General features: G+C 39.0%; 3 protein-coding genes across 3 annotated transcripts; all 3 read right to left on the reverse strand.

Moving 5' to 3' along the window:
• Positions 1 to 1,382: 1,382 nt before the first annotated feature.
• LOC141019631 (extracellular calcium-sensing receptor-like) lies at positions 1,383 to 5,928 on the reverse strand. The gene is made up of 6 exons (XM_073494610.1): positions 5,738 to 5,928; positions 5,256 to 5,547; positions 4,290 to 5,084; positions 3,890 to 4,117; positions 3,521 to 3,644; positions 1,383 to 2,296 (listed from the first exon to the last, which is right to left on the reverse strand). Exons 1-6 carry the CDS (start codon positions 5,824 to 5,826, stop codon positions 1,383 to 1,385), a joined length of 2,442 nt encoding a protein of 813 aa, XP_073350711.1. The 5' UTR covers positions 5,827 to 5,928.
• Positions 5,929 to 11,251: 5,323 nt separating this feature from the next.
• Positions 11,252 to 15,155, reverse strand: LOC141015864 (extracellular calcium-sensing receptor-like). Its single transcript, XM_073490082.1, has 6 exons — positions 14,977 to 15,155; positions 14,459 to 14,756; positions 13,513 to 14,307; positions 13,133 to 13,360; positions 12,836 to 12,959; positions 11,252 to 12,159 (listed from the first exon to the last, which is right to left on the reverse strand). The coding sequence occupies exons 1-6, from the start codon at positions 15,063 to 15,065 to the stop codon at positions 11,252 to 11,254; spliced, it is 2,442 nt and encodes an 813-aa protein (XP_073346183.1). The 5' UTR covers positions 15,066 to 15,155.
• Positions 15,156 to 16,391: 1,236 nt separating this feature from the next.
• LOC141019639 (extracellular calcium-sensing receptor-like) lies at positions 16,392 to 21,028 on the reverse strand. The gene is made up of 6 exons (XM_073494623.1): positions 20,970 to 21,028; positions 20,470 to 20,767; positions 19,441 to 20,235; positions 18,960 to 19,187; positions 18,647 to 18,770; positions 16,392 to 17,305 (listed from the first exon to the last, which is right to left on the reverse strand). Exons 1-6 carry the CDS (start codon positions 21,011 to 21,013, stop codon positions 16,392 to 16,394), a joined length of 2,403 nt encoding a protein of 800 aa, XP_073350724.1. The 5' UTR covers positions 21,014 to 21,028.
• Between the last annotated feature and the right edge of the window lie 1,199 nt (positions 21,029 to 22,227).

Raw genomic sequence — 22,227 nt, forward strand, 5'->3', positions numbered from 1 at the left:
TTGGAGCAAATAAAAAAAATCTAACAGCAATAGTTTCATCTACCATGTGAATTGGGAGGAGGGTGGTGACTGGACAGAAAAACAGTAGACATTAGGCTGTTTGAAATATCTATACTGTAAATATTCAGTTTTTCTATAGAAAGGGGTTTCCCCTTCTCAAATCAATTTTCACATTAAGAAAGTGCACTTTATACTTGATTTTACAGTTGCAATTGAAATATTGAAAAACAATTGCAATTTGTCATTAGGTCAGACATTTTACAACAGTCCAACGAATGTGACTTTATGCACCTTATCTAGTGCCTCTCTCTGCTCTACTAAAAGAGAACAACATTTGCTAACATTAGTTGAATCCACTAACTTTAATATGGCTATCGTGTCATTGCAATTGTCAATTACATGTGTTTGACTGCCTGAAGTTGAAATAAGCACACATGCAAACAGCAGTGTCAGCATTGATTAGGAGTCATTATTTGCATCATAATGAATGTCACTCAGATATTAACTCCTCTTTTTCCTCTGTTTTGTTCTCCATTAACTCTTTGGTGAACATAAGCATTTTACAACTAGTTTGTTGTGAACTTTGTCCGTCTGACATGTGGCGATGGGCAGAAGCATACAGTAGGTTTTAGATTTGTTTTGCTGTGTATAGCCTGTTACAGCTGATGGCTGGTAAAGTAAATCAAAATGTAAGTTTCCTGCCATAACACCAAAAAGAGCACCAGAGGGAAGATAGAGTGAAATACTATACCTTTATGTTAATATCGCACACACAAAAGAAGAAACTTTTGAAAAAAATTAAATGTATAGCCTTAATAATACATACTTCTTTCATTTTCGTACTTTTGGAATTGTGTGAAATGTGTTATCCTCCCCTTTACAAAATGAAAAGATACCTCCAATAACAAGGTCACCATCTTGGGCAAATCAAACTAGTTGTGTTGAGCCTTGCATTCGGCAATCAAAACTCCCCTTCATCATTCGAATAACCAAGACAAGCAGCATCGACAATAACATAGCTTTTCTCTAAAGACATTTTTGTCCGTGCAAATGTGGATTTCTTTCTTTGATCACAATTTGAAAAACATTGTTAGTAGCTGTGGAATCAGTAAGGAATTCTGGGTCAGGGTCATAAATGTATCCGTATTTAATTATTTGTATTAGTTGATATGACTGTATATAACATTGTATTACATTCTGTTATCTCAGTATTCTATGTCATGAAGGAAATTATACATAGTGGAAAATTCTAGAATGGTACAATGCAAGTAATCAATGAAATCAATACAGATGTTTACTTGACAGTCTGGTTAACAAAATATTGTCTAAATAATTATAATGGTACTTGAATGTCTCAGCAAACATATCATTTTAAGAAAGATTCAGGAGGATTTTGGTGCTCCCTTCCCCATCATATTCTTTTTTGTATTCTTCTCTGGTTTCAGTAAGATAATATAACATTTTGGAGTAAAAATACAAATGAGCAGTCCAAAACTTGAGGCCAGAATTGCAAATATCTCCACAGCAACACTGAATTTCCCAGGAGAGCTGACATATGCTGGGATAAAAGTGATCCATACTGCACAGAATATCAGCATGCTAAAGGTGATGAATTTGGCTTCATTGAAATTATCAGGCAGTTTCCGAGCCAGAAAAGCAAGAATAAAACATAACATGGCCAGAAGTCCAATGTACCCAAGTACAGCCCAAAAGCCTACAGCTGAGCCCAGAGCACACTCTAAGATGATTTTGTCCTTGAATGTTTTAAAATTCTTAAATGGAAAAGGAGGAGAAATTGTTAACCAGAGGATACATATGACAACTTGTATAAGAGTGAAACCCAGAACACTGAGTTTCTGCTGTGCAGGACCAAACCATTTCATCACATCACTGCCTGGAAGTGTGGCCCTGAAGGCCATTAACACCACTATTGTTTTCCCCAGAACACAAGAGATACAGAGGACAAAGGTGATGCCGAATGCTGTGTGTCGCAGCATGCAGGACCACTCAGAGGGCCGGCCGATGAAGGTCAGAGAACACAGGAAACACAGAGTCAAGGAGAAGAGCAGCAGGAAGCTCAGCTCAGAGTTGTTGGCTCTGACAATAGGAGTCTGCCTGTATCTGAAGAAAATGAACGCCACAACAGCAGTCGTGCATGTTCCAAATAGAGAAGCTGCAGTGAGCAGTGCTCCCATAATCTCTTCATATGAGAGAAACTCTGCCTCCTTCTTTACACAGGCATCTCTTCTCTCATTTGACCAGAACTCAGGGTGGCAACGTACACAGGTAACAGAATCTGTAAAATAAAATAGAAGCAATTGTTTGGATTGTATGTTTGTCTTGCTTTGTGTCTGTCTTGCATCTTTTCTAAACCTACAGACACTGCATGATTACCAGATACCCATGATAAATTTTACAATAATAAACTTTTTTTATCCTGCACTTTTCAGTACAAAATAATATGCTTTACATGGGTGAAAGAGTATCAAAACATTTCAGTACCGAGGCAAATACAATCTATTAAAATAAAGCAAAAATAAAGTCAAAAAAATGACTCCCAGTAATGATAAAATAACAATACTTATACAACAGATAAGAAATGTTGGAATTAAAACAGTGGTAGAATTAATAAAAGCTTTGAGAAGTGATTTAAGATATGTCACTGATTCTGCAATACTCTGACCTTTAGACAGGGTACAAAAAGGCCCTGCTGTAAAAGGCTGTTTTCCTCAAGTCCTGAGGCAGGAATTGCCAGCATAGCCCCGCCTGAGGATCTGAGGTTGTGTTCTGGCTCATAGGGGAGCAGCAATGTATCAATCAAACCTGGAGCTAAACCATAATGTGCTTTTAAAGGTCATCAGTAAAATCTTAAACTTAATTCTCAAGCTGACTGGCAACCAATGAAGAGCGGCAAGAACAAGGATGATATAATCTTTATTTCTGTTCTCGTTAAAAGTCGAGCAGCTGCATTTTGTACTAGCAGAGGGTGTGAGAATGTTTGACTGCTCAAATCTGAATACAATTAGTCACAATAATCTAACAAAGCTTAATTTAAAGCATGTATGACCATCTCGAGATCATTAGGAAAATACATGAGTTTTTCAATGCGCCTCAATTGCTAAAAAAACAAGGCTGAGCAACTTTTCTGATTCTTTTTTTTAATTAATTATTATTATTTTTTTAATTATAGGTCATTGTCAAATAATGTACCTATTGTACTTTTCTGGTGAAAATTTTTGTATTTTTTATATTTGTAAAATAGGGATACAATTTAGAGGACCAAAATTTAATGAGGGCAGTTTATGACATCAACAGAAACCTGATTGAATTTTATCAATGATTATGAGAATTCTTAAAATAAACCAAGTCCGAGTGAAAAAACCTTCTTTAAAAAAAATTATGAAAATGGTCATTTAGACAATGGTCTAAAATTTTAAAGTTCATTTATTTTAATTTTTTTTAGTTGACTAAAAAAAATAGGCACATGAACAAGGTGACATAGAATTTAATTTTACTACACCTGTATCGTTGCTTATTTCTCCCTCTGCACATCTTAAACAGTCATAGCAGCAGACAGGCTTTCCTTTCTGGAGAACCTTTCGAGTTCCTGGGGGACATTTCTCACTGCAAACTGACAAAGGCACCTGTATGCACAAAATGATATAACACAAATATATATATATATATATATATATATATATATATATATATATATATATATATATATATATATATATATATATATATATATATACAGGAATTCACTTTGACAAGATGCTGTTTTGATAGAATCCATTATTGATTAATGTATTGAAACCAAACATTATGATATAGTAACAATTAGAGAATCATAACAATTCAAATAGACAGCCAGCCCCGTAAAGCTTACCTTTAGTGAGTTCTGTGCCCAAATTAAAGGCTTACTTTGCAGATTCAGCTGTTTGTCTGCAGGTAAAGATGCATCATGAAGACCAACTGCAACAAAGTCCACAATGCCATTTTCTCTTGGCTGCCAATTTATAATTTCATACTTTCCTGCTGGATCTCCATTCTCATTAAAATAGACCTCATCTCCTGCCTTTGTTTTGAACCGAATCTTCCTTATGTGCTGTAAAATCTAAGAAGATGCATATTAATGTAGGTCATCATCTGACAAATGTCTCAACAGTAGGATAGATCGACTCCAACAATTTATTTTTCTTCATATAAAATTTTTTTTTTTTAATTTTTTTTTGCTTAATGCGACATTAATGTAAAAACTATAATCAAGATGTTGGTGTTCAACTCACCATATATGGATCTAGCTGCACCTTGTTCTTACATGTCTTATTACAGCTCAGGATATTATGAAGTGCATGGGCCATTGCATACACTCCTTTATAGACATTGTAAAACAGAGACATGAGTGACATATCAGTATATGTGTTTTGTACTCCACTCAGATCCTCATGTCCAGTACATTCTCTCTGATTCCCTGCTGCTGACTTTGACTGCTTGAACTTACAGCTAAATAATTTCTCCCAAAACTCTGTAAACAATTCATGACTAGATGAATTGAGTGGCTTTACATCCAACATGAACTCTCTCATTCCACTGACATTAGCTTTTGGTATGGACAGGCCTATGGCACCATCCAGAATGTGATGCTTATCCTTAGTTGCAGTTTGGGAATCAGAGATCCAGCTCTCACTGCCTACCCACTGGTATCCAGTCAAGTTGTGGTTAGACAACTCCTGTAGTATCATGTACAAATCCGTGAGGGAAAGGAAAGTGACAATCACTTTGGAAGTGGAAGCCTTGACAATGTCAATTATCTTTTGTATTTTATGCAGTGGATCTGTTCTAAAGACAGACACAGAGTACTCCAGACAGATGCCCAGTTGTTGGGCAGTTTCTGTAAATATGGCCATGCCATTATTGCCATAATCATCATTTGTTCTAATAGCTCCAACCCAAGTCCAACCAAAGTACTTCACTAAATGGGCCAGGGCTCTGCTCTGGTAGTAGTCACTGGGTATTGTTCTGAGGAATGATGGGTACTTGGTTTTATCACTGAGACAAGCACAACTTGCAATATGGCCGATCTAAAAGAAAAATAAATAATATCTCAAAATGATATATAAGATAACACATTTACACTGCACCCTACAATTGTTGTTAAAAAACAAAAAAAAAAACCTGTTCTATGACTAACTGGATGAAATACACAAAAATAATATGATTTGTACACATTAATCTTTGCCAATTTTACCCACCAGTGAGATGTAAAAGGGTCCAAGGACTGTAGCAATTGCCATGCAAGGAGAAGATGAAGTCCCTACCATAATTGCCTGTATTTGGGCAGCTCTGGTACATGCAGAGGGTGCAAATGTCATTTCATCACCAGTAACAGAGGCCAGTGCAACCCTCACACCTCTGGCAATGGAGCCACAACCATCATAAAACTTATAACCTAGAGAGATGCCAGGCAGTAGGTCTGTGCTGTTATTAATCTCCTCTATGGCAAAGAGCATAGCCTGGGCATACTGGAACCCTCTGAAATTCAAACTAAATGCAGACAGTTACAAATAGTTGAAATCGCAACCAACTTAAACTTGAAACAAAATGAAAGTATTTCTTGGCTTTTATACACACAAGGAAAATTTCTCATTTTAATACTCATTTTGATAACTTGTATTTTGTATCTGCACTCACTTAGTATCAGTCACTTGATATTAACATTGGTAAAAAAAATTACCTGGTGCATTGCAGTGGCTTTGGTTTGTGCATGTAGTTTTCCATTCTGTCATTCCACTTGCTGTGAAAATTGAAGACTCCCCCCAACATAATATCTCCATCCCTAGAAAGCAGAGGATTCTCAAAATCCCCTCTTCGCCTGCACACTGACTCCTGAGCCTGAGAGAAAGATGCTACCAATAACACCTGTAAGAGTGCCCAACCCTTCTCATGCTTCTGGGTGGACATCATCACTTCTGAGAAAGTTACACCACTAGGTTGCATCACATATACCCCAATGTAAATCAAAAGTTCTTACAAGTACTTATACATTTTGGGCCAGAAAAAAAAAAAAAAAAACAACAACACGAAAAACAGTTTTGCACCTGAGACTATGTTAAATAATTTGTATACATTGTGAGATGGAAATATTCAATTATAATGTACCAAAGATTTCTCCTTCTTATATGTATTTTTACATTAAGCAAGTGCAGGTCATACTTGATTTTATAGATGCAATTAAAATATTAAAAAATAATTGCAGAATTAAAGTGATGTGAAAAAAATAGACTTAATGTGCTTACTGCAATGCCCGCAACACCAGAGTATTTTTAAAAATGCATTAACTATTTTTTTTTATTTTGTTTTTGGGGCCATTTAGGATTATCACCTTATAAAATGAATATGGCTCTTGTATCATCACAATTACATGTGAGTGTGTGCTTATTTCCACTCCAAGCAGACAGAGAGCATTGATTTGAGACATGTTTGTGTCTATCTGATGAATTTTATTTTCTGGTTGCACTATTTTTTTTTGCACAGTCGATGTAATGGTTGCAATTTCATATCAGACCAACACGTCCAGGAGCGCACAGTTGGGTACACAGGTCAGAATCTGCATCGTTGCCTCTGTATTTGAGGTTGGACTATTGGCTGTAGCATTCTGTCCAGCACCCTGGAATACATTTTCCCAGCAAGGTGGAGCAGAGTGATACCCCCGATAATTGAAGTGCACCACCCCTGTTTTGCCACTGCAAAAGCACTGACCTTCACGCAACACTGAAGAGGTGTGTCATCCAAGGCAGTCCAGAGCCTTTAGTATTGTAGGAACCTTTGTGCCATCGCCTCTGCATTAAATTGGGGCCCTGTTTTTCTTGTTAACCCTTTTCATCTGGATGAAGAAGATTTACAGGAAGGAGGCGTCTTCCAGGCTGACCATCTTATCTCCTGGCAGAGAGGATAGTGTTCTCCTGGGCCGTAAAGACTTCAAATGAGGACAGTTGTAATTAATTTACAACCCAAAGCCTTTGGATGAACTTACTCTCCCATTTCTGAACTCTCTCTCCCCTTTTGAACAGATAAAACTCTTCCCACAGGTCATGTGAGTCCTGTGACAGTTCACCAGGAGGGACGAACCAATGTCATCAGAATGTGTTAATACAATGTCTTTACATTTGCAGATTAAGTAACACGCCTGATCACTTTCTACCTATTTCTCTCTCTGTCTCTATGACTTCTGATCCACAAACATTCACAGAGTGGACATCGGACACCTTCTGACGTGTTTTTCTATGCTGTTACTCTGTCTTCTTTAAATTTATGACCCATCTGGATGCTATCTGGCTCACATTCCATTCAAATGGCCTCTGTATTCTTCCAGATTTCAGACCATGTCTAATTAACCATTAAGTCAGTATCTCACAATCTTATTTCTAACATATTAAGAAACAGTAAGAGAAGCTCATAAAACTGATCTTTCTCCCGTTTCTCTACGATTAAGATTGACTGAAATCAAATTTTAATGTTTAATCTGTACTGTGTTCGGTGGAACCACAGCACCTCCTGATGGTGAGTCCTGATGCAGTTGGACGAGAAATATTCTGTTTAATATGTTCATGGTTATAACCAGTAAATGACTCTGATATGTCTTTGTTTTAACAAGTATTAAGCTGAATATGTATAATTAATGTTTAATCACGTCATAATCCTTTTCATGATAGACAAAGTACATCTATTAAGCCATGGTGAGAATCTGTGAGAAGGTGAAGCACTGTTTTGTAACGTTTAAATCTTGGAGACAAAAGCCGGTAAGCCCCGCCTAGACACGCCTCGATTTGCAAGTAATAAAACGGAGAGATCACGTCTCTCGGTTCAGTTTTGTTTTAAAAGTTTTGTTTACAGTTTTGTTTTAGTTTTACAGTTTTTGTTTTTAGTTCAGTTTTAATTTTGTTTAAGTTTTTCTTTTGTAACTTATTTTGAAGCTCTTTACTTTACTTTGAAACACGCTCCAAGACAGCGATCTCATCAGAAGTGCTCACGCGTTGATTTTTCTCATTTTATATTTTTCGCAGTATTGATTAGCTTCTTTTATTAAGTTTGTACCAGAACGAAGTTCTGTTTTAATTTGTTTTATACCGTTAAGTATCGTAACCTGCTTTTGAAGAAGTGAACTTAATTTAGATTATCTTGCATTAACTAACAACGGAAGATCCGCCTGATCAACGTATCGTCCTCAGTTATTTTATTCAAGAAGTTAAATCCAGTTTACAAAGTCAGAGCCTGAAAACCACTCGAAGAAACGAAGAAGAACATCTTTATCACAATCATCATCAAAACACTACAGCAAACTTGCTGTGTCCGAGACCGTGCAAGCGGTTTCCAACGAAAGACAGACTCTGTGACAAGCCCCCAGCGCTCGCTAGCGGTACCATCCCGCTGGGCATTGAGCCAAGATCTGCACCGGATCGGTACGGGACCAGCTGCCCTCTTCCTAAGACAAAGGACCGAGGTGCCCAACCGACTGATACCGGACGAGCTGACCCCCGGCCATCGGACCGCCAGCTAGAGTTGCAAATCACCCGAGGGAATCCGCTGCCGCGGCCCCGCAACTCGGCTGAGAAAGTAGGCTCTCCATCACTCACAACAGCTGGATTCACACATGATACATGAGATGGTATATGGCTCTGGTTCTGATCTTTTAGCTTAAGAGAAATTCGGTTAGGGTCTCGTTAGTATTAAAAATTACTACCGTAATATTTAAATGCTTCAACCTAACCCATGATCTCACCATCAGCCTATATTCCACTAATAACCCATTACTTAGTTATTTCACATTTCCTGTTACCTGTGTTATTCATTTAAATTGCCATTTCATTTATTTAACCTGAATTATTTAGTCAATAAACATATTTAACCGTATGTCGTTGTCTGTGCAGGTTTGTTTTTAATGTGGAGAACCGATGGATATGTGTAGAATTCACTGCTTCATATATGAGATGAATAAATTGATCTGAAATTGATTAGAATTGATACAAGTTAAACTTGTCCAGTCGAATTTGATTAATTACCTCCGGATTATTCAAATAGACAAAATAACGGAGGTGGTGCCCCATTAACGAGTGTTTATTATTAGTGTATCTCCTACAGTATTTCCGTGCAAATCTCATCCACCCATGGTGCCTTGCCACTACTCAAAAAGTGCTCTTTCCATGGCCCGACAATGTCCCCAGTCCAGGTCAGCAGTTGTCCTCTCTGTCTGAGCTAAGCCCTGCTTTCCCTCCCTGAGTTGCCTACCAAAGGTCCTTCTCCATAGCCTCCCTGAACTCCTCCCACACCGGGTCTTTGCTTCAGTGACTGCCAAGGCTGCAGCCCTTCTGGCCTCCCAGTACCCGTCTGCTGCTTTAGAAGACCCATGGGCTAATAGAGCCTGAAAGGCCTTCTTCAGCTTGACGGCCTCCCTCATCACTGGTGTCCACCAGCGAGTTGTTAGGTTGCCACCACAACAGGCACCAATGACCACAGCTCCTAGCAGCTGCCTCTACAATAGATACTTTTAACATGGCCTTCTCAGATTCCACATCCTCGACCTCCGCTGTGATGAGCGTGAAATTCATCCAGAGATGGGAGTTGAAGACACAACAGACCAGGTCCTTAGCCAGACATTCCCAGTTCACCTTCACAACTTGTTTCGGTTTACCAAGTCTGTCCGGCAGCCTCCCCCGCCATCTGATCCAACTTACTTGACAATTCAGCTCCTGTCTTCACCCAAGTGTCCAAGATTTATGGCCACAAATCTGGTGACATGACCACAAAGTCATCTGCCTTTGGCCTTGGGGAGCCTAGTACCAAGTACACTTACGGACATTCTTATGCTCAGTCTTGGTGTTTGCTATGGCCAATCTGAGACTAGTCCCGAGATGGCACCCCTTCCACAATGCCACCCAATCAAGGACTCTCAGAAAGTCGGGTATTCAGAGCTTCCATTCAGTGCATAAGTACAAACAACAGTCAGAGCTTTCCCCTAAGTGACTTTCAGTCACACAAAGGCAACCTTCTCATTCGTCTGGGAGCACTCCAACACTGCGGTGTCCAGCTGGGGCCTTATTAGTATCCCCACACTTGCCCGGCACCTCTCACCCTAGGCAACTCCTGAAAAGGAGAGTCCAGCCCCTCTCCAGGAGTTTGGTTTCTGTGAGTGGAGGTGAGCCCAGCTTTTTCTAGTTGGTACCTCTCTACCCTCTGCGCCAATTCTGGCTCCTCCCCCGCCAGAGAGGTGACATCACTTACCAAGAGCTAGTCTGCGAAGCCAGGGGTCAGGACGCCAGGTCCCTGCCCTCACCCATCGCCCGTCACACACTGCACCCGACCCAATTTATCTCCACTTCAGGTGGTCAGTCCACAGAGGGCCAGCTCTATGTTCTTTCTTTGGATTGAGAACAACGAGGACTCATGAGCTAAGGCCTGGCAACCAGGCGCTGGCTGGCTGCCCTCCATGAGGGGGCCCCGATGGTTTTAGATTTGTTTTACTGAATACAGCTTGTTACGACTGATGGGAGTAAAAGTGAATTCAACAGTAAAGTTTCCTGCCTTACCATCAAAGAATGAACAACAGATGGACTAGTGTTGTGAGACATAAAAAAAAATACATTACCCTTCTGTTAATATCTCAAATACAGTACAAAATACACAATTAAACTAAAATATATAACCTCAACAATATTTATATGTTTTACATTTCCATACTTCTGGGATGGGTGCTTTAGATGAAATCATAGATCCCCCCAATAGCAAGGTCATCATCCTGAGCCAATTCAGCTAGTAGTGCTGAGCTTTGCAGTTGTCGGGATTTCTTGTCCCCATTAGCAAAACAAAAAGAAACAGCCTCAGATTCAGATTGGGTCAATCAGCTATACAGCTAACGTTGGGATTTGACAGCAAGGGGCAAGTTCTCATTGTTAAAATTAAGCCACAGGAGTCAATATGAAACCAAAGAAGTCAATTTCATTCTTTGATCACAATCCGAAAAACATTACAGTTGGCGAATATGTAAGGAATTATGGGTTGTGTTTTTCTTACATCTTTTTTACTTAATTATATGTATTGGTTAATAGGAATATGTAAAACATTTCTTTAAATTCTGTCAGAGTGATACAATTCAAGTCCTCAATGAAATGAAGTCTGGTTACCAAATTATTCTGTACAAAATTATAATGGTAATAGAAATACTTTGTCACCACATTATTTAGAGTTTTCTGACTTATTTTGGTGCCCCCTTCCACATCATGTTCTTTTTTGTATTCTTCTGTGGTTTCAGTAAGATAATGTAACATTTTGGAATAAAAATGCAAATGAGCAGTCCAAAACTTGAAGCCAGAATAGCAAAAATCTCCACAGCAACACTGAACTTCCCAGGAGAGCTGACATATGCTGGGATAAAAGTGATCCATACTGCACAGAATATCAGCATGCTAAAGGTGATGAATTTGGCTTCATTGAAATTATCAGGCAGTTTCCGAGCCAGAAAAGCAAGAATAAAACATAACATGGCCAGAAGTCCAATGTACCCAAGTACAGCCCAAAAGCCTATAGCTGAGCCCAGAGCACACTCTAAGATGATTTTGTCCTTGAATTCCTTAAAATTCTTAAAGGGAAAAGGAGGAGAAATAGTTAACCAGAGGATACAAATGACAACTTGTATAAGAGTGAAACCCAGAACAGTGAGTTTCTGCTGTGCAGGCCCAAACCATTTCATCACATTACTACCTGGGAGGGTGGACCTGAAGGCCATTAACACCACTATTGTTTTCCCCAGAACACAAGAGATACAGAGGACAAAGGTGATGCCGAATGCTGTGTGTCGCAGCATGCAGGACCACTCAGAGGGCCGGCCGATGAAGGTCAGAGAACACAGGAAACACAGAGTCAAGGAGAAGAGCAGCAGGAAGCTCAGCTCAGAGTTGTTGGCCCTGACAATAGGAGTTTGCCTGTATCTGAAGAAAATGAACGCCACAACAGCAGTCATGCATGTTCCAAATAGAGAGGCTGCAGTGAGTAGTGCTCCCATAATCTCTTCATATGATAGAAACTCTGCCTCCTTCTGTACACAGGCATCTCTTCTTTCAGTCGACCAGAACTCAGGGTGGCATCGCACGCAGGTGATAGAATCTGAATAATAATATAAAAGCACGTTTAAGACTTGCTCATTACATTTGAATTGTCCTGTGCCTATGTTTTACTTTTTCCATAAAAGTTGTAGTGGCACTGTGCAAAGACTTAGTAAATCAGGATGCAAAAATTTGCATCCTCTTCGATACATATTGAACTGAAACCAGATAAAAGACAATGTACTGTATGTAATGTTTCACCTCATCAACTTCATATATTTGAGAAAATATATGCTGTTTCTGAATGTGAAGCCAGCGTTATGTTTCAAAATAGTTAACAAAATACTGGGAAGGTTGAGGAATGCACAATGTAGGAATGTATAAAACTCTTGTGCAGCACATTCCATATGTAAACTGGTTGATTGTTAAAAAGGAGGTTGTATCATGATTGGGTATGAAAGCGGAATCCTCAAAAGACTTTCATTCACAGGCAAGGATGGGGCGAGGTTCACCAGTTTGTGAAAAAGTACGTGTGGAAACACACGTAGTCTAAGAACATTAACAACATGTACAATTGCAAGGGATTCACCATCTACAATCCAAAATAATCTTAAAAGATTAAAAGTATAGTTTTTAAAATATACACTTGTTTGAATTGGATGCCTGCAACGCGTTACAAAAAAGTTGAATGGTGAACATGAGCTTTTTGATTTGTCTTTCATTAATTATGACTACACCTGTAATGTTGCTGATTTCTCCCTCCGCACATCTTAAACAGTCATAGCAGCAGACAGGCTTTCCTTTTTGGAGAATCTTGCGAGTTCCTGGGGGACATTTCTCACTGCAAACTGACAAAGGCACCTGTGTGGATAAAATAGCAATAAAAAAAGAAAAACTGTCTGTGCATTCACTTTGACAACAGGTTTTCATTGCAAATATTAATTATACATTTGAATTATGATATATGGATGAAATTATGATACAGTGGCAATAACTATATAATTAATTCAGAATATCAACAGATTATAACTTGCCTGTTGTGAGTTATGTGCCCAAATTAAAGGCTTATTTTGCAGTTTCATCTGATTGTCTGCAGGTAAAGATGCATCATAAAGACCAACTGTGACAAAGTCCACAATGCCATTTTCTGTTGGCTGCCAGTTTATAATTTCATATTTTGCTGCTGGGTCTCCATTCTCAGTAAAGTAAACTTCATCTCCTTCCTTTGTTGTGAAATGAATCTTTCTTATGTGCTGTAAAATCTAAGCAAATTTGAATGAATGTAGTTCATTATCCAACAAATATTTTGTGGGTCTACTGTCTCAATAACAACAATTTATTTTTCAAAAATATAAACTATTTTTTGGGTTGTTGATGTGATTCAATGTATAAACTGATTGAAGTATCAACTCACCATAAATGGATCTCGCTGCACCTTGTTGTTACATGTTTTATTACAGCTGAGAATATTATGAAGTGCGTGTGCCACAGCATACACTCCTTTATAGATATTGTTAAAGATAGGCATGAGCGACATATCAGTGAAGCTGTTTTGGACTTCAGTCACATCTTCATGTCCAGTACATTCTCTCTGATTCCCGTCTGAGGACTCTGACAGTTTGAACTTGCAGTCAAACAATTTCTCCCAAAACTCTGTAAACAATTCATTACTAGATGAATTGAGTGGCTTCACATCCAAAATGAACTCTCTCATGCCAGTGACATGAGCTTTCGGGATGGACAGGCCAATGGCACCATCCAGAATGTGATGCCTGTCCATGGCTGCAGTGTGGAAATCAAAGATCCAGCCTTCATTGCCTACCCACTGGTACCCAGTCAAGTTGTGGAGAGACAACTCCTGTATTATCACATACAAATCAGTGGGGGAGAGGAAAGTGACAATCACCTTGGAAGTGGAAGCCTTGATAATGTCAACAATCTGTCGTATTTTGTCTGGTGGATCTGTTCTAAAGACAGATATAGAGTACTCCAGACAGATGCCCAGCTGCTGGGCAGTTTCTGTAAAAGTGGCCATGCCATTATTGCCATAATCATCATTTGTTCTAATAGTTCCAACCCAAGTCCATCCAAAGTACTTGACCAACTGGGCCAGGGCTCTGCTCTGGTAGTAGTCACTGGGTATTGTTCTGAGGAATGATGGGTACTTGGTTTTATCACTGAGACAAGCACAAGTAGCAAAGTGGCTGATCTAAAAGAAGGGGGAAAAAAAGATATCCCATGATAAGATTCAAAACATTTAAACAGCACAATACAATTATTTTAAAACCTGTTTGCTATGACCATCCAGCAGAATAATAATCAATTTCCACAAGTATAATTGAATTTCTACCAATACCCACCAGCGGGATATAAAAAGGTCCGATAACAGTAGATATAGCCATAGAAGGAGATGAAAAGGTCTCTCCCATAATGGCCTGCACTTGGGCAGGTCTGGTACATCCTCCCATGGAGGGTGCAAATACTACTTCATTACCATTAGCCAAGGCCAGTGCAACTGTGACACCTCTGGCAATGGAGGCACAGGCATCATGGATCTTATATCCCAGAGAGATGCCAGGCAGTAGGTCTGTGCTGTTATTAATCTCCTCTACGGCAAAGAGCATAGCCTGGGCAAACTGGAACCCTCTGAAATTTAAGCTTCATGTGGAACAATATATTTAGTTGGAATTGCAGGCAATTTGTCTTTTGAATGAAACAATAGCACAATAAATTAAAACATTTGATGGTATTAATACACACAAAACAGAAAACATCTAATTTTAATACTCAGTTTAATTATCCCTTTTGTACCTGTTTTAAATACTCAATTGATTTTACATATTTTAAATCTAAATAGAATTTTTACAGTATAATTTACCTGGTGCATTGCAGTGGCAGTGGTTTGTGCATGTATGTATCCTGTCGGTCCCTCCACTTGTTGTGGAAAGAGAAAATTCCCCCCAACATGATGTCCCCATCCTTAGATAGCTGTGGATTCTCTGGATCCCCCCTCCTCCTGCATGGCAGCTCTTCAGCCTGAGCGACAGACGCCACCAACAACAGTTGAAAGAGTACCCAGCCCTTCTCTGACCACCCATGTGTGGACGTCATAATGTCTAAGAGAGCTAAACTACTGGGTTGCCTCACATGTACCATAATGTAAATCAAATGTACCCTCTGATATTTATACATTTCAGAGCGGCATAAAACAGATTGGAACAGTGATGTTATATCTCTGCGGACATACCAGGTGGATTGAAAGGAGGGAGATGGCCTGACACAGTCTTGGGCCATAGCCTATTTTTTATTCTAGCCTATTTTATTTTGGGTTCAGAACAAGTTCAAGATCTAGAAAATTAGAATTTGGATCATCAACACAATAGTGGGATTATGGAAAAATTGAAATTAGAGCGAACAGTACACTTATGTCACTCATGAAAATATTAGAAACTTGAGTTCCTCAAATAATCTCGAGATGGAAAAAGTGGAAATACATAGTCCTATAGATTTCACAGGATATTGAGGTCAAAGTGAGAACCAATTCAAAACAGCCTAACTGGCTGATCTACCAACCAATAGAGTAGAGATAGCATTGATCTGGTCTCGTTTTTTGGAGTGCTGCTCTGATGGACTCTCCATCTAAGGTTTTCAGTTCAGAAAAGAAAAAAAAATGAGCAGAGCAGGCCAATCAATGCCCTGCTCTCTGACACAGGACAGTTGTTGACTAAGCATATTGCTATATACCATTTGAGAGCTATATATTTTCACAACATGCTGTATGCCAGTGAATATGAAGATGACCTGTTGTTTGACTCTGTCTGCATCAATCTCTTTAATCTTCCACAAGAAGCTAATCTGGGAATAGAATGTCTGAAAGTCTGTCTGTGAAACAGTGGATTTTATTATTTCATTACAACTGTATTAATATTTGTGAAATCTCTGTATATTGGTATGATGGTATGGTGAAATGATTGTATATTATATCGTATTAAATTCTGTCATGTTACAAATACCATGATATACAGTGTAAAATAGTACAGGTGTACAGTTTGATAAAATGAAGGTAGAAAACTGGACAAACATTGCCTGGTCTGGCCATCTTGATTTCTGAATGAATGTGTAGCCGACGATCATGACAACATGGACCAGAATCTCAAAGGAACATTTGCAGTACTTGTTGAAACCGTGTCACAAAGATTCAGGCTGTCCCAGGGGAACATAGAGACCTACGCATGATTAGAAAGGTGTACCTAATAAAGTGGCCACTAAGTGTATGTCTTTGTTTTAAAGCATTCAGGTAGATTTTGGTGCGCCCTTCCCCATCATATTCTTTTTTGTATTCTTATCTGGTTTCAGTAAGATTATATAACATTTTGGAATAAAAATACAAATGAGCAGTCCAAAACTTGAGGCCAGAATAGCAAATATCTCCACAGCAACACTGAATTTCCCAGGAGAGCTGACATACGCTGGGATAAAAGTTATCCATACTGCACAGAATATCAGCATGCTAAAGGTGATAAATTTGGCTTCATTGAAATTATCAGGCAGTTTCCGAGCCAAAAAAGCAAGACTAAAACACAATATGGCCAGAAGTCCAATGTACCCAAGTACAGCCCAAAAGCCTACAGCTGAGCCCAGAGCACACTCTAAGATGATTTTGTTCTTGAAAGTCTTAAAATTCTTAAAGGGAAAAGGAGGAGAAATTGTTAACCAGAGGATACATATGATAACTTGTATAAGAGTGAAACCCAGAACACTGAGTTTCTGCTGTGCAGGACCAAACCATTTCATCACATCACTACCTGGAAGTGTGGCCCTGAAGGCCATTAACACCACTATTGTTTTCCCCAGAACGCAAGAGATACAGAGGACAAAGGTGATGCCGAATGCTGTGTGTCGCAGCATGCAGGACCACTCAGAGGGCCGGCCGATGAAGGTCAGAGAACACAGGAAACACAGAGTCAAGGAGAAGAGCAGCAGGAAGCTCAGCTCAGAGTTGTTGGCTCTGACAACAGGAGTCTGTCGGTATCTGAAGAAAATGAACGCCACAACAGCAGTCATGCATGTTCCAAAGAGAGATGCTGCAGTTAGCAGTGCTCCCATAATCTCTTCATATGAGAGAAACTCTGCCTCCTTCTTTACACAGGCATCTCTTCTCTCATTTGACCAGAACTCAGGGTGGCATCGCACACAGGTGATGGAATCTGAAAAATAATATCAAAGCATGTGTTAGGCTAGCTAATGACATTTATCTCTATTTTGCATCTTTTCCGTCCATACAAGACAGACACCACATGATTACTAGCCAATGAATGGAATCACTGACAGTTTGATCAGACGCTGGAGAGAGTCTATTCACTCCCTGTTGTATCCCTATTCCCTATTGTATCACGACTACCTATCCACTCCATTACATAGTCCATATGTCCAGGGTAACTATGAATGTGAGGAGAGAGTGCTGTCCACAAACAAGAGTGACCCAAGGAAAACCAATAAAGGCCCTGAAAGATGCAAAGACCAAACCTTCAACTGGCCACTCAGGAATGCCAGCAAGCCTGACTAAGGGAGACAACCAAATGGTGAAGAATATGTAGCCCACATGGCCTAGTCATCTACAGGCCCTGAACCCTAGTATTGCTCCCTGAAGGAGGGACTAGCTGCTACATTTAACAGTAGAACCTCAACAGTATTGACTGGCAGCCATAACAGAAGTCAAGTGCATCGAAGCCCCTGAATTGTGTCCATGACCTGATAAGACAGCCTAGGCTTTAACAAAGGTCTGCCCAAATGACTGGATTCGAAGTGAAATGCTTGCCAGTCTTCCTCTGGGCCGTTGTGAAAAGGCCCTGACAGGGCATTGAATTGACTGGTGCCGCTCAACCTCCTGTCCTCCCTCAGGAGAGGAGAGTAGCTGCAGCTTGGCTTGCTGGGTCAGGTGGAACTTAGCTATGTGTTGTTTGAGTTAACTGACCCTTTAATTTCCTTTTCAAAGCTTTCATTGCAATATTAATTCAAATATATTATAATAAACTTTACAGTTAGTCATTTCGACCTTATGGCTTATAGTTGCTAGAACCAAAGACACCCTGCTGCTGGCAATTCATGCCACAACCCCTTCCCTCTCCCATGGACGTGACGCAAGATGCATGAGAATGAACGGGCTGGAAACATAACAGACTGCACCAATCTTGCTCAGGATTTTCTGATTTCTCTTTAAACAATTAAATTGGAGTAATTTTAAGTATACTTAATTTATATAAGAGTTTCACATAGGGGCTTTAACCTTGCATAAAATATCCTAAACATATATTCAAATATATTTGAATATATGTTTAGGATATTTTATGCATTAATTTTAGATGCAATGATAGGGATTTTTGGTTTGATTAAAAAAAAAAAAAAAAAAAAAAAAACTACACAATCACTATACAACCCCTGCATGGGCTCCCCTGATGCTTTTGAAATAACATTACAAAACTGTGCCATTCTTTAACATTTGCATGTGAACGTGGCAACTTTTTGTCTCGCATTTAATATTACTACACCTGTAATGTTGCTTATTTCTCCCTCTGCACATCTTAAACAGTCATAGCAGCAGACAGGCTTTCCTTTCTGGAGAACCTTTCGAGTTCCTGGGGGACATTTCTCACTGCAAACTGACAAAGGCACCTGCATGCACAAAAAGATAATGACAAAAAATGTATGGGCATTCGATTTGACTTTGTCTTTAAAAGCATGTACTGTTAATGCAGATACAGTGGAACAAAACATTATATATCCAGTTACATCAACTAATAGTTATTATGACAATTAAAATAGATCACCATAAACAATTACAGTAATCACATGGTAGCTTACCTGTAGTGAGTTCTGTGCCCAAATAAGAGACTTATTTAGCAGATTCAGCTGTTTGTCTGCAGGTAAAGATGTATCATGAAGACCAACTGTGACAAAGTCCACAATGCCATTTTCTGTTGGCTGCCAGTTTATAATTTCATACTTTGCTGCTGGGTCTCCATTCTCATTAAAGTAAACTTCATCTCCTTCCTTTGTTGTGAACCGAATCTTTCTTACGTGCTGTAAAATCTAAGAAGATATGCACCCATGTAGATCATCAGCTGATATTTTGTGGGTCTACTTTTCCAAGAGAATGAGAGACAGACTGCAACTATTTAAACCTTTTTCTTTGTTGAGATATGCATATGCATCAGTGTAGATCATTATTTGACACATTTTTTGTAGGTCTACTGCAACAATGTATTTATTATAATATACACCATTTAATTGTTTAATTTGATTTAATGTAAAAACTATCATTAAGTCTTGGTGTTCAACTCACCGTAAATGGATCTAGTTGCACCTTGTTGTTACATGTTTTATTACAGCTGAGAATATTATGAAGTGCATGGGCCACAGCATACACTCCTTTATAAACATTGTAAAAGATAGGCATGAGTGACATATCAGTATATGTGTTTTGCACTCCAGTCACATCTTCATGCCCAGTACATTCTCTCTGATTCCCTGCTGAGGACCTTGACAGCATAAACTTACAGTCAAACAATGTCTCCCAGAACTCTGTAAACAATTCATTTCTAGATGAATTGAGTGGCTTTACATCCAAAATGAACTCTCTCATCCCACTGACATGTGCATTGGGGATGGACAGGCCTATGGCACCATCCAGAATGTGATGCCTATCCATGGCTGCAGTTTGGAAATCAAAGATCCAGCTCTCAGTGCCCACAAACTGGTACCCAGTCAAGTTGTGGCGAGACAGCTCGTGTATTAAGATGTCTATATCCATGTGAGCGAGGAAAGTGACAATCACCTTGGAAGTGGAAGTTTTGATAATGTCAACTATATTTTTTATTTTGTCTGGTGGATCTGTTTTATAGAAAGATACAGAGTATTCCAGACAGATGTCCAGCTGCTGGGCGGTTTCTGTAAATATGGCCATGCCATTATTGCCGTAATCATTATTTGATCTAATAGCTCCAACCCAAGTCCAACCAAAGTACTTGACCAACTGGGCCAGGGCTCTGCTCTGGTAGTAGTCACTGGGTATTGTTCTGAGGAATGATGGGTACTTGGTTTTATCACTGAGACAAGCACAAGTAGCGTAGTGGCTGATCTAAAAGAGAAAAAAAAAGATATCCCATGATAAACATATAGATAATATACAATATATATATATATATATATATATATATATATATATATATATATATATATATATATATATATATATATATATATATATATAATATTGACCCAACTCACAACATTTCCTTTAAATCTCCTTATGCTATGACCAACTGGAAGGACACACTCACAATTTCAATTTAATTTTCACCAACTTACCCACCAGTGGGATATGAAAGGGTCCAATGACAGTAGAGATAGCCATGGAAGGAGTGGAATGACCTACACCCACAATGGCCTGCACTTGGCCAGGTCTTGTACATGCTTCATCAGAGGCTGCAGATGTCTCTTCATTACCATTAGTCAAGGCCAGTGTGACCCCCACTCCTCTTGAAATGGAGCCACAGATATCATAGATCTTATATCCCAGAGAGATGCCAGGCAGGAGGTCTGTGCTATTATTAATCTCTTCTATGGCTAAGAGCATAGCCTGGGTATACTGGATCCCTCTTAAATTGAAACTTGATGCAGACAATTATGAAAAAAAAAAAAATAATAAAAAAAAACAAAAAAACAAGAGCACAGTAAATGAAAGCATTCTGATTGTATTAACACCCACAGCATGTTAATCCTCAGTTTGATAACCACTTTGTACCTTTTCTATCTGTACTCCCTTCTTCTTAGATATGTCAAATCTAAATATATTTCTCTAGTATAATTTACCTTGTGCATTGCAGCGGCAGTGGTTTCTGCATGTAGGTATCCATTCTGCCTTTCCATTTGCTGTGGAAAAAAAACATCCCCCCCAACATAATGTCCCCATCTTTAGATAGCTGCGGGTTCTCTGAATCTGATCTTCGCCTACAGACTGGCTCCACAGCCTGAGAGACAGACACCACCAACAAAAGCTGTAAGAGTGCCCGACCCTTCTCTGACCGCCTCTGAGTGGGCGTCATACTGTCTAAGAAAGGTTAACCAGTGGGTGACCTTACATAAACCATAATGTAAGTCATGAACTCGCTCTGATATTTATACATTTTGGAGCAGCATAAAACAGAATGGAACAGTGATGTTTTATCTCTGGGGACATATCGGGTCAATTGAGAGGAGGGAGATGGCCTAACACAGTTTGTTTTCTTTTTTTTGTATTTGGAGTTGGGAACAAGTATAAAAAAAATCTGAATTTGGATCTTCAATACAATGGTGGTGGATAATGGAACATTTTAAATTGTGCTAACAATACACTCATGTCATGTTTTTAGTAAAATTGAGATCCTCAAATGACCTAGACATGAAATAGTGGAAATACAAAATACAAAGCTCTGTAGATTCCACAGGAAATTGAGGTCAAAGTGAGAACAAGGGAGAATTAGCATTGATCCTGTCTTGTTTTTCTGAGTGCTGCTCTGAAGGACTCTCCATCTAACGTTTTCTTCGGCTTAGAAAATAAAAAAAAATGGACAGAGCAGGCCAAGCCATGCCCTGCACTCTGAAATGGGAGGAGAGGTGTTGACTAAGCCTATTGCTATACCATTGAGAGCTGTGAATTTCCACAGTCAGCTATATGCCAGTGAATATGAAGATGACTTGCTGTTTGACTCTCTTTGCAAAAATCTCTTAAATTGCTCACAAAAAGTTAGTTTGGAAATAGAATCTCTGAGTCTGTCTGTGAAACAGTGAATTTTATTCATTTTATTTATTGCAACCTTATGAATTATTGTGAAATCTCTATATATCGGTTGATACGATTGTTTATTACACTGTATTAAATTATGTCATCTCAATATGATCTGTTGCAAATATAATCATATACTGTGGGAAAATTTTACAGTGGTACCACTAGATAAAATGAAGATAGAAGTCCACTTATCAGTCAATTGCCACTCTTTAGCTGTACATCTTCTCATTAATGCAAATATCTAATCAGACAATAATATGGCAGCAACTCAAATGCATAAAGGCATGCAGATGTGGTCAAGAG

This window comes from Pagrus major, chromosome 2, assembly GCF_040436345.1.
Source record: "Pagrus major chromosome 2, Pma_NU_1.0".
NCBI lineage: Eukaryota > Metazoa > Chordata > Actinopteri > Spariformes > Sparidae > Pagrus > Pagrus major.

Coding starts and splice junctions, on each gene's coding strand:
- LOC141019639 (XM_073494623.1), bottom strand. CDS start 21,013: ATGGATACCTACATGCAGAAACCACTGCCGCTGCAATGCACAAG. Junction 20,236..20,469: donor GACCCTTTCATATCCCACTG/GTGGGTAAGTTG, acceptor TTTCTCTTTTAG/ATCAGCCACTACGCTACTTG. Junction 19,188..19,440: donor TGCAACTAGATCCATTTACG/GTGAGTTGAACA, acceptor ATATCTTCTTAG/ATTTTACAGCACGTAAGAAA.
- LOC141019631 (XM_073494610.1), bottom strand. CDS start 5,826: ATGTTGGGGGGAGTCTTCAATTTTCACAGCAAGTGGAATGACAGAATG. Junction 5,548..5,737: donor AAGCCACTGCAATGCACCAG/GTAATTTTTTTT, acceptor GTCTGCATTTAG/TTTGAATTTCAGAGGGTTCC. Junction 2,297..3,520: donor AGAAATAAGCAACGATACAG/GTGTAGTAAAAT, acceptor TTTATTTTACAG/ATTCTGTTACCTGTGTACGT.
- LOC141015864 (XM_073490082.1), bottom strand. CDS start 15,065: ATGTTGGGGGGAATTTTCTCTTTCCACAACAAGTGGAGGGACCGACAG. Junction 14,308..14,458: donor GACCTTTTTATATCCCGCTG/GTGGGTATTGGT, acceptor CCCTTCTTTTAG/ATCAGCCACTTTGCTACTTG. Junction 13,361..13,512: donor TGCAGCGAGATCCATTTATG/GTGAGTTGATAC, acceptor AAATTTGCTTAG/ATTTTACAGCACATAAGAAA.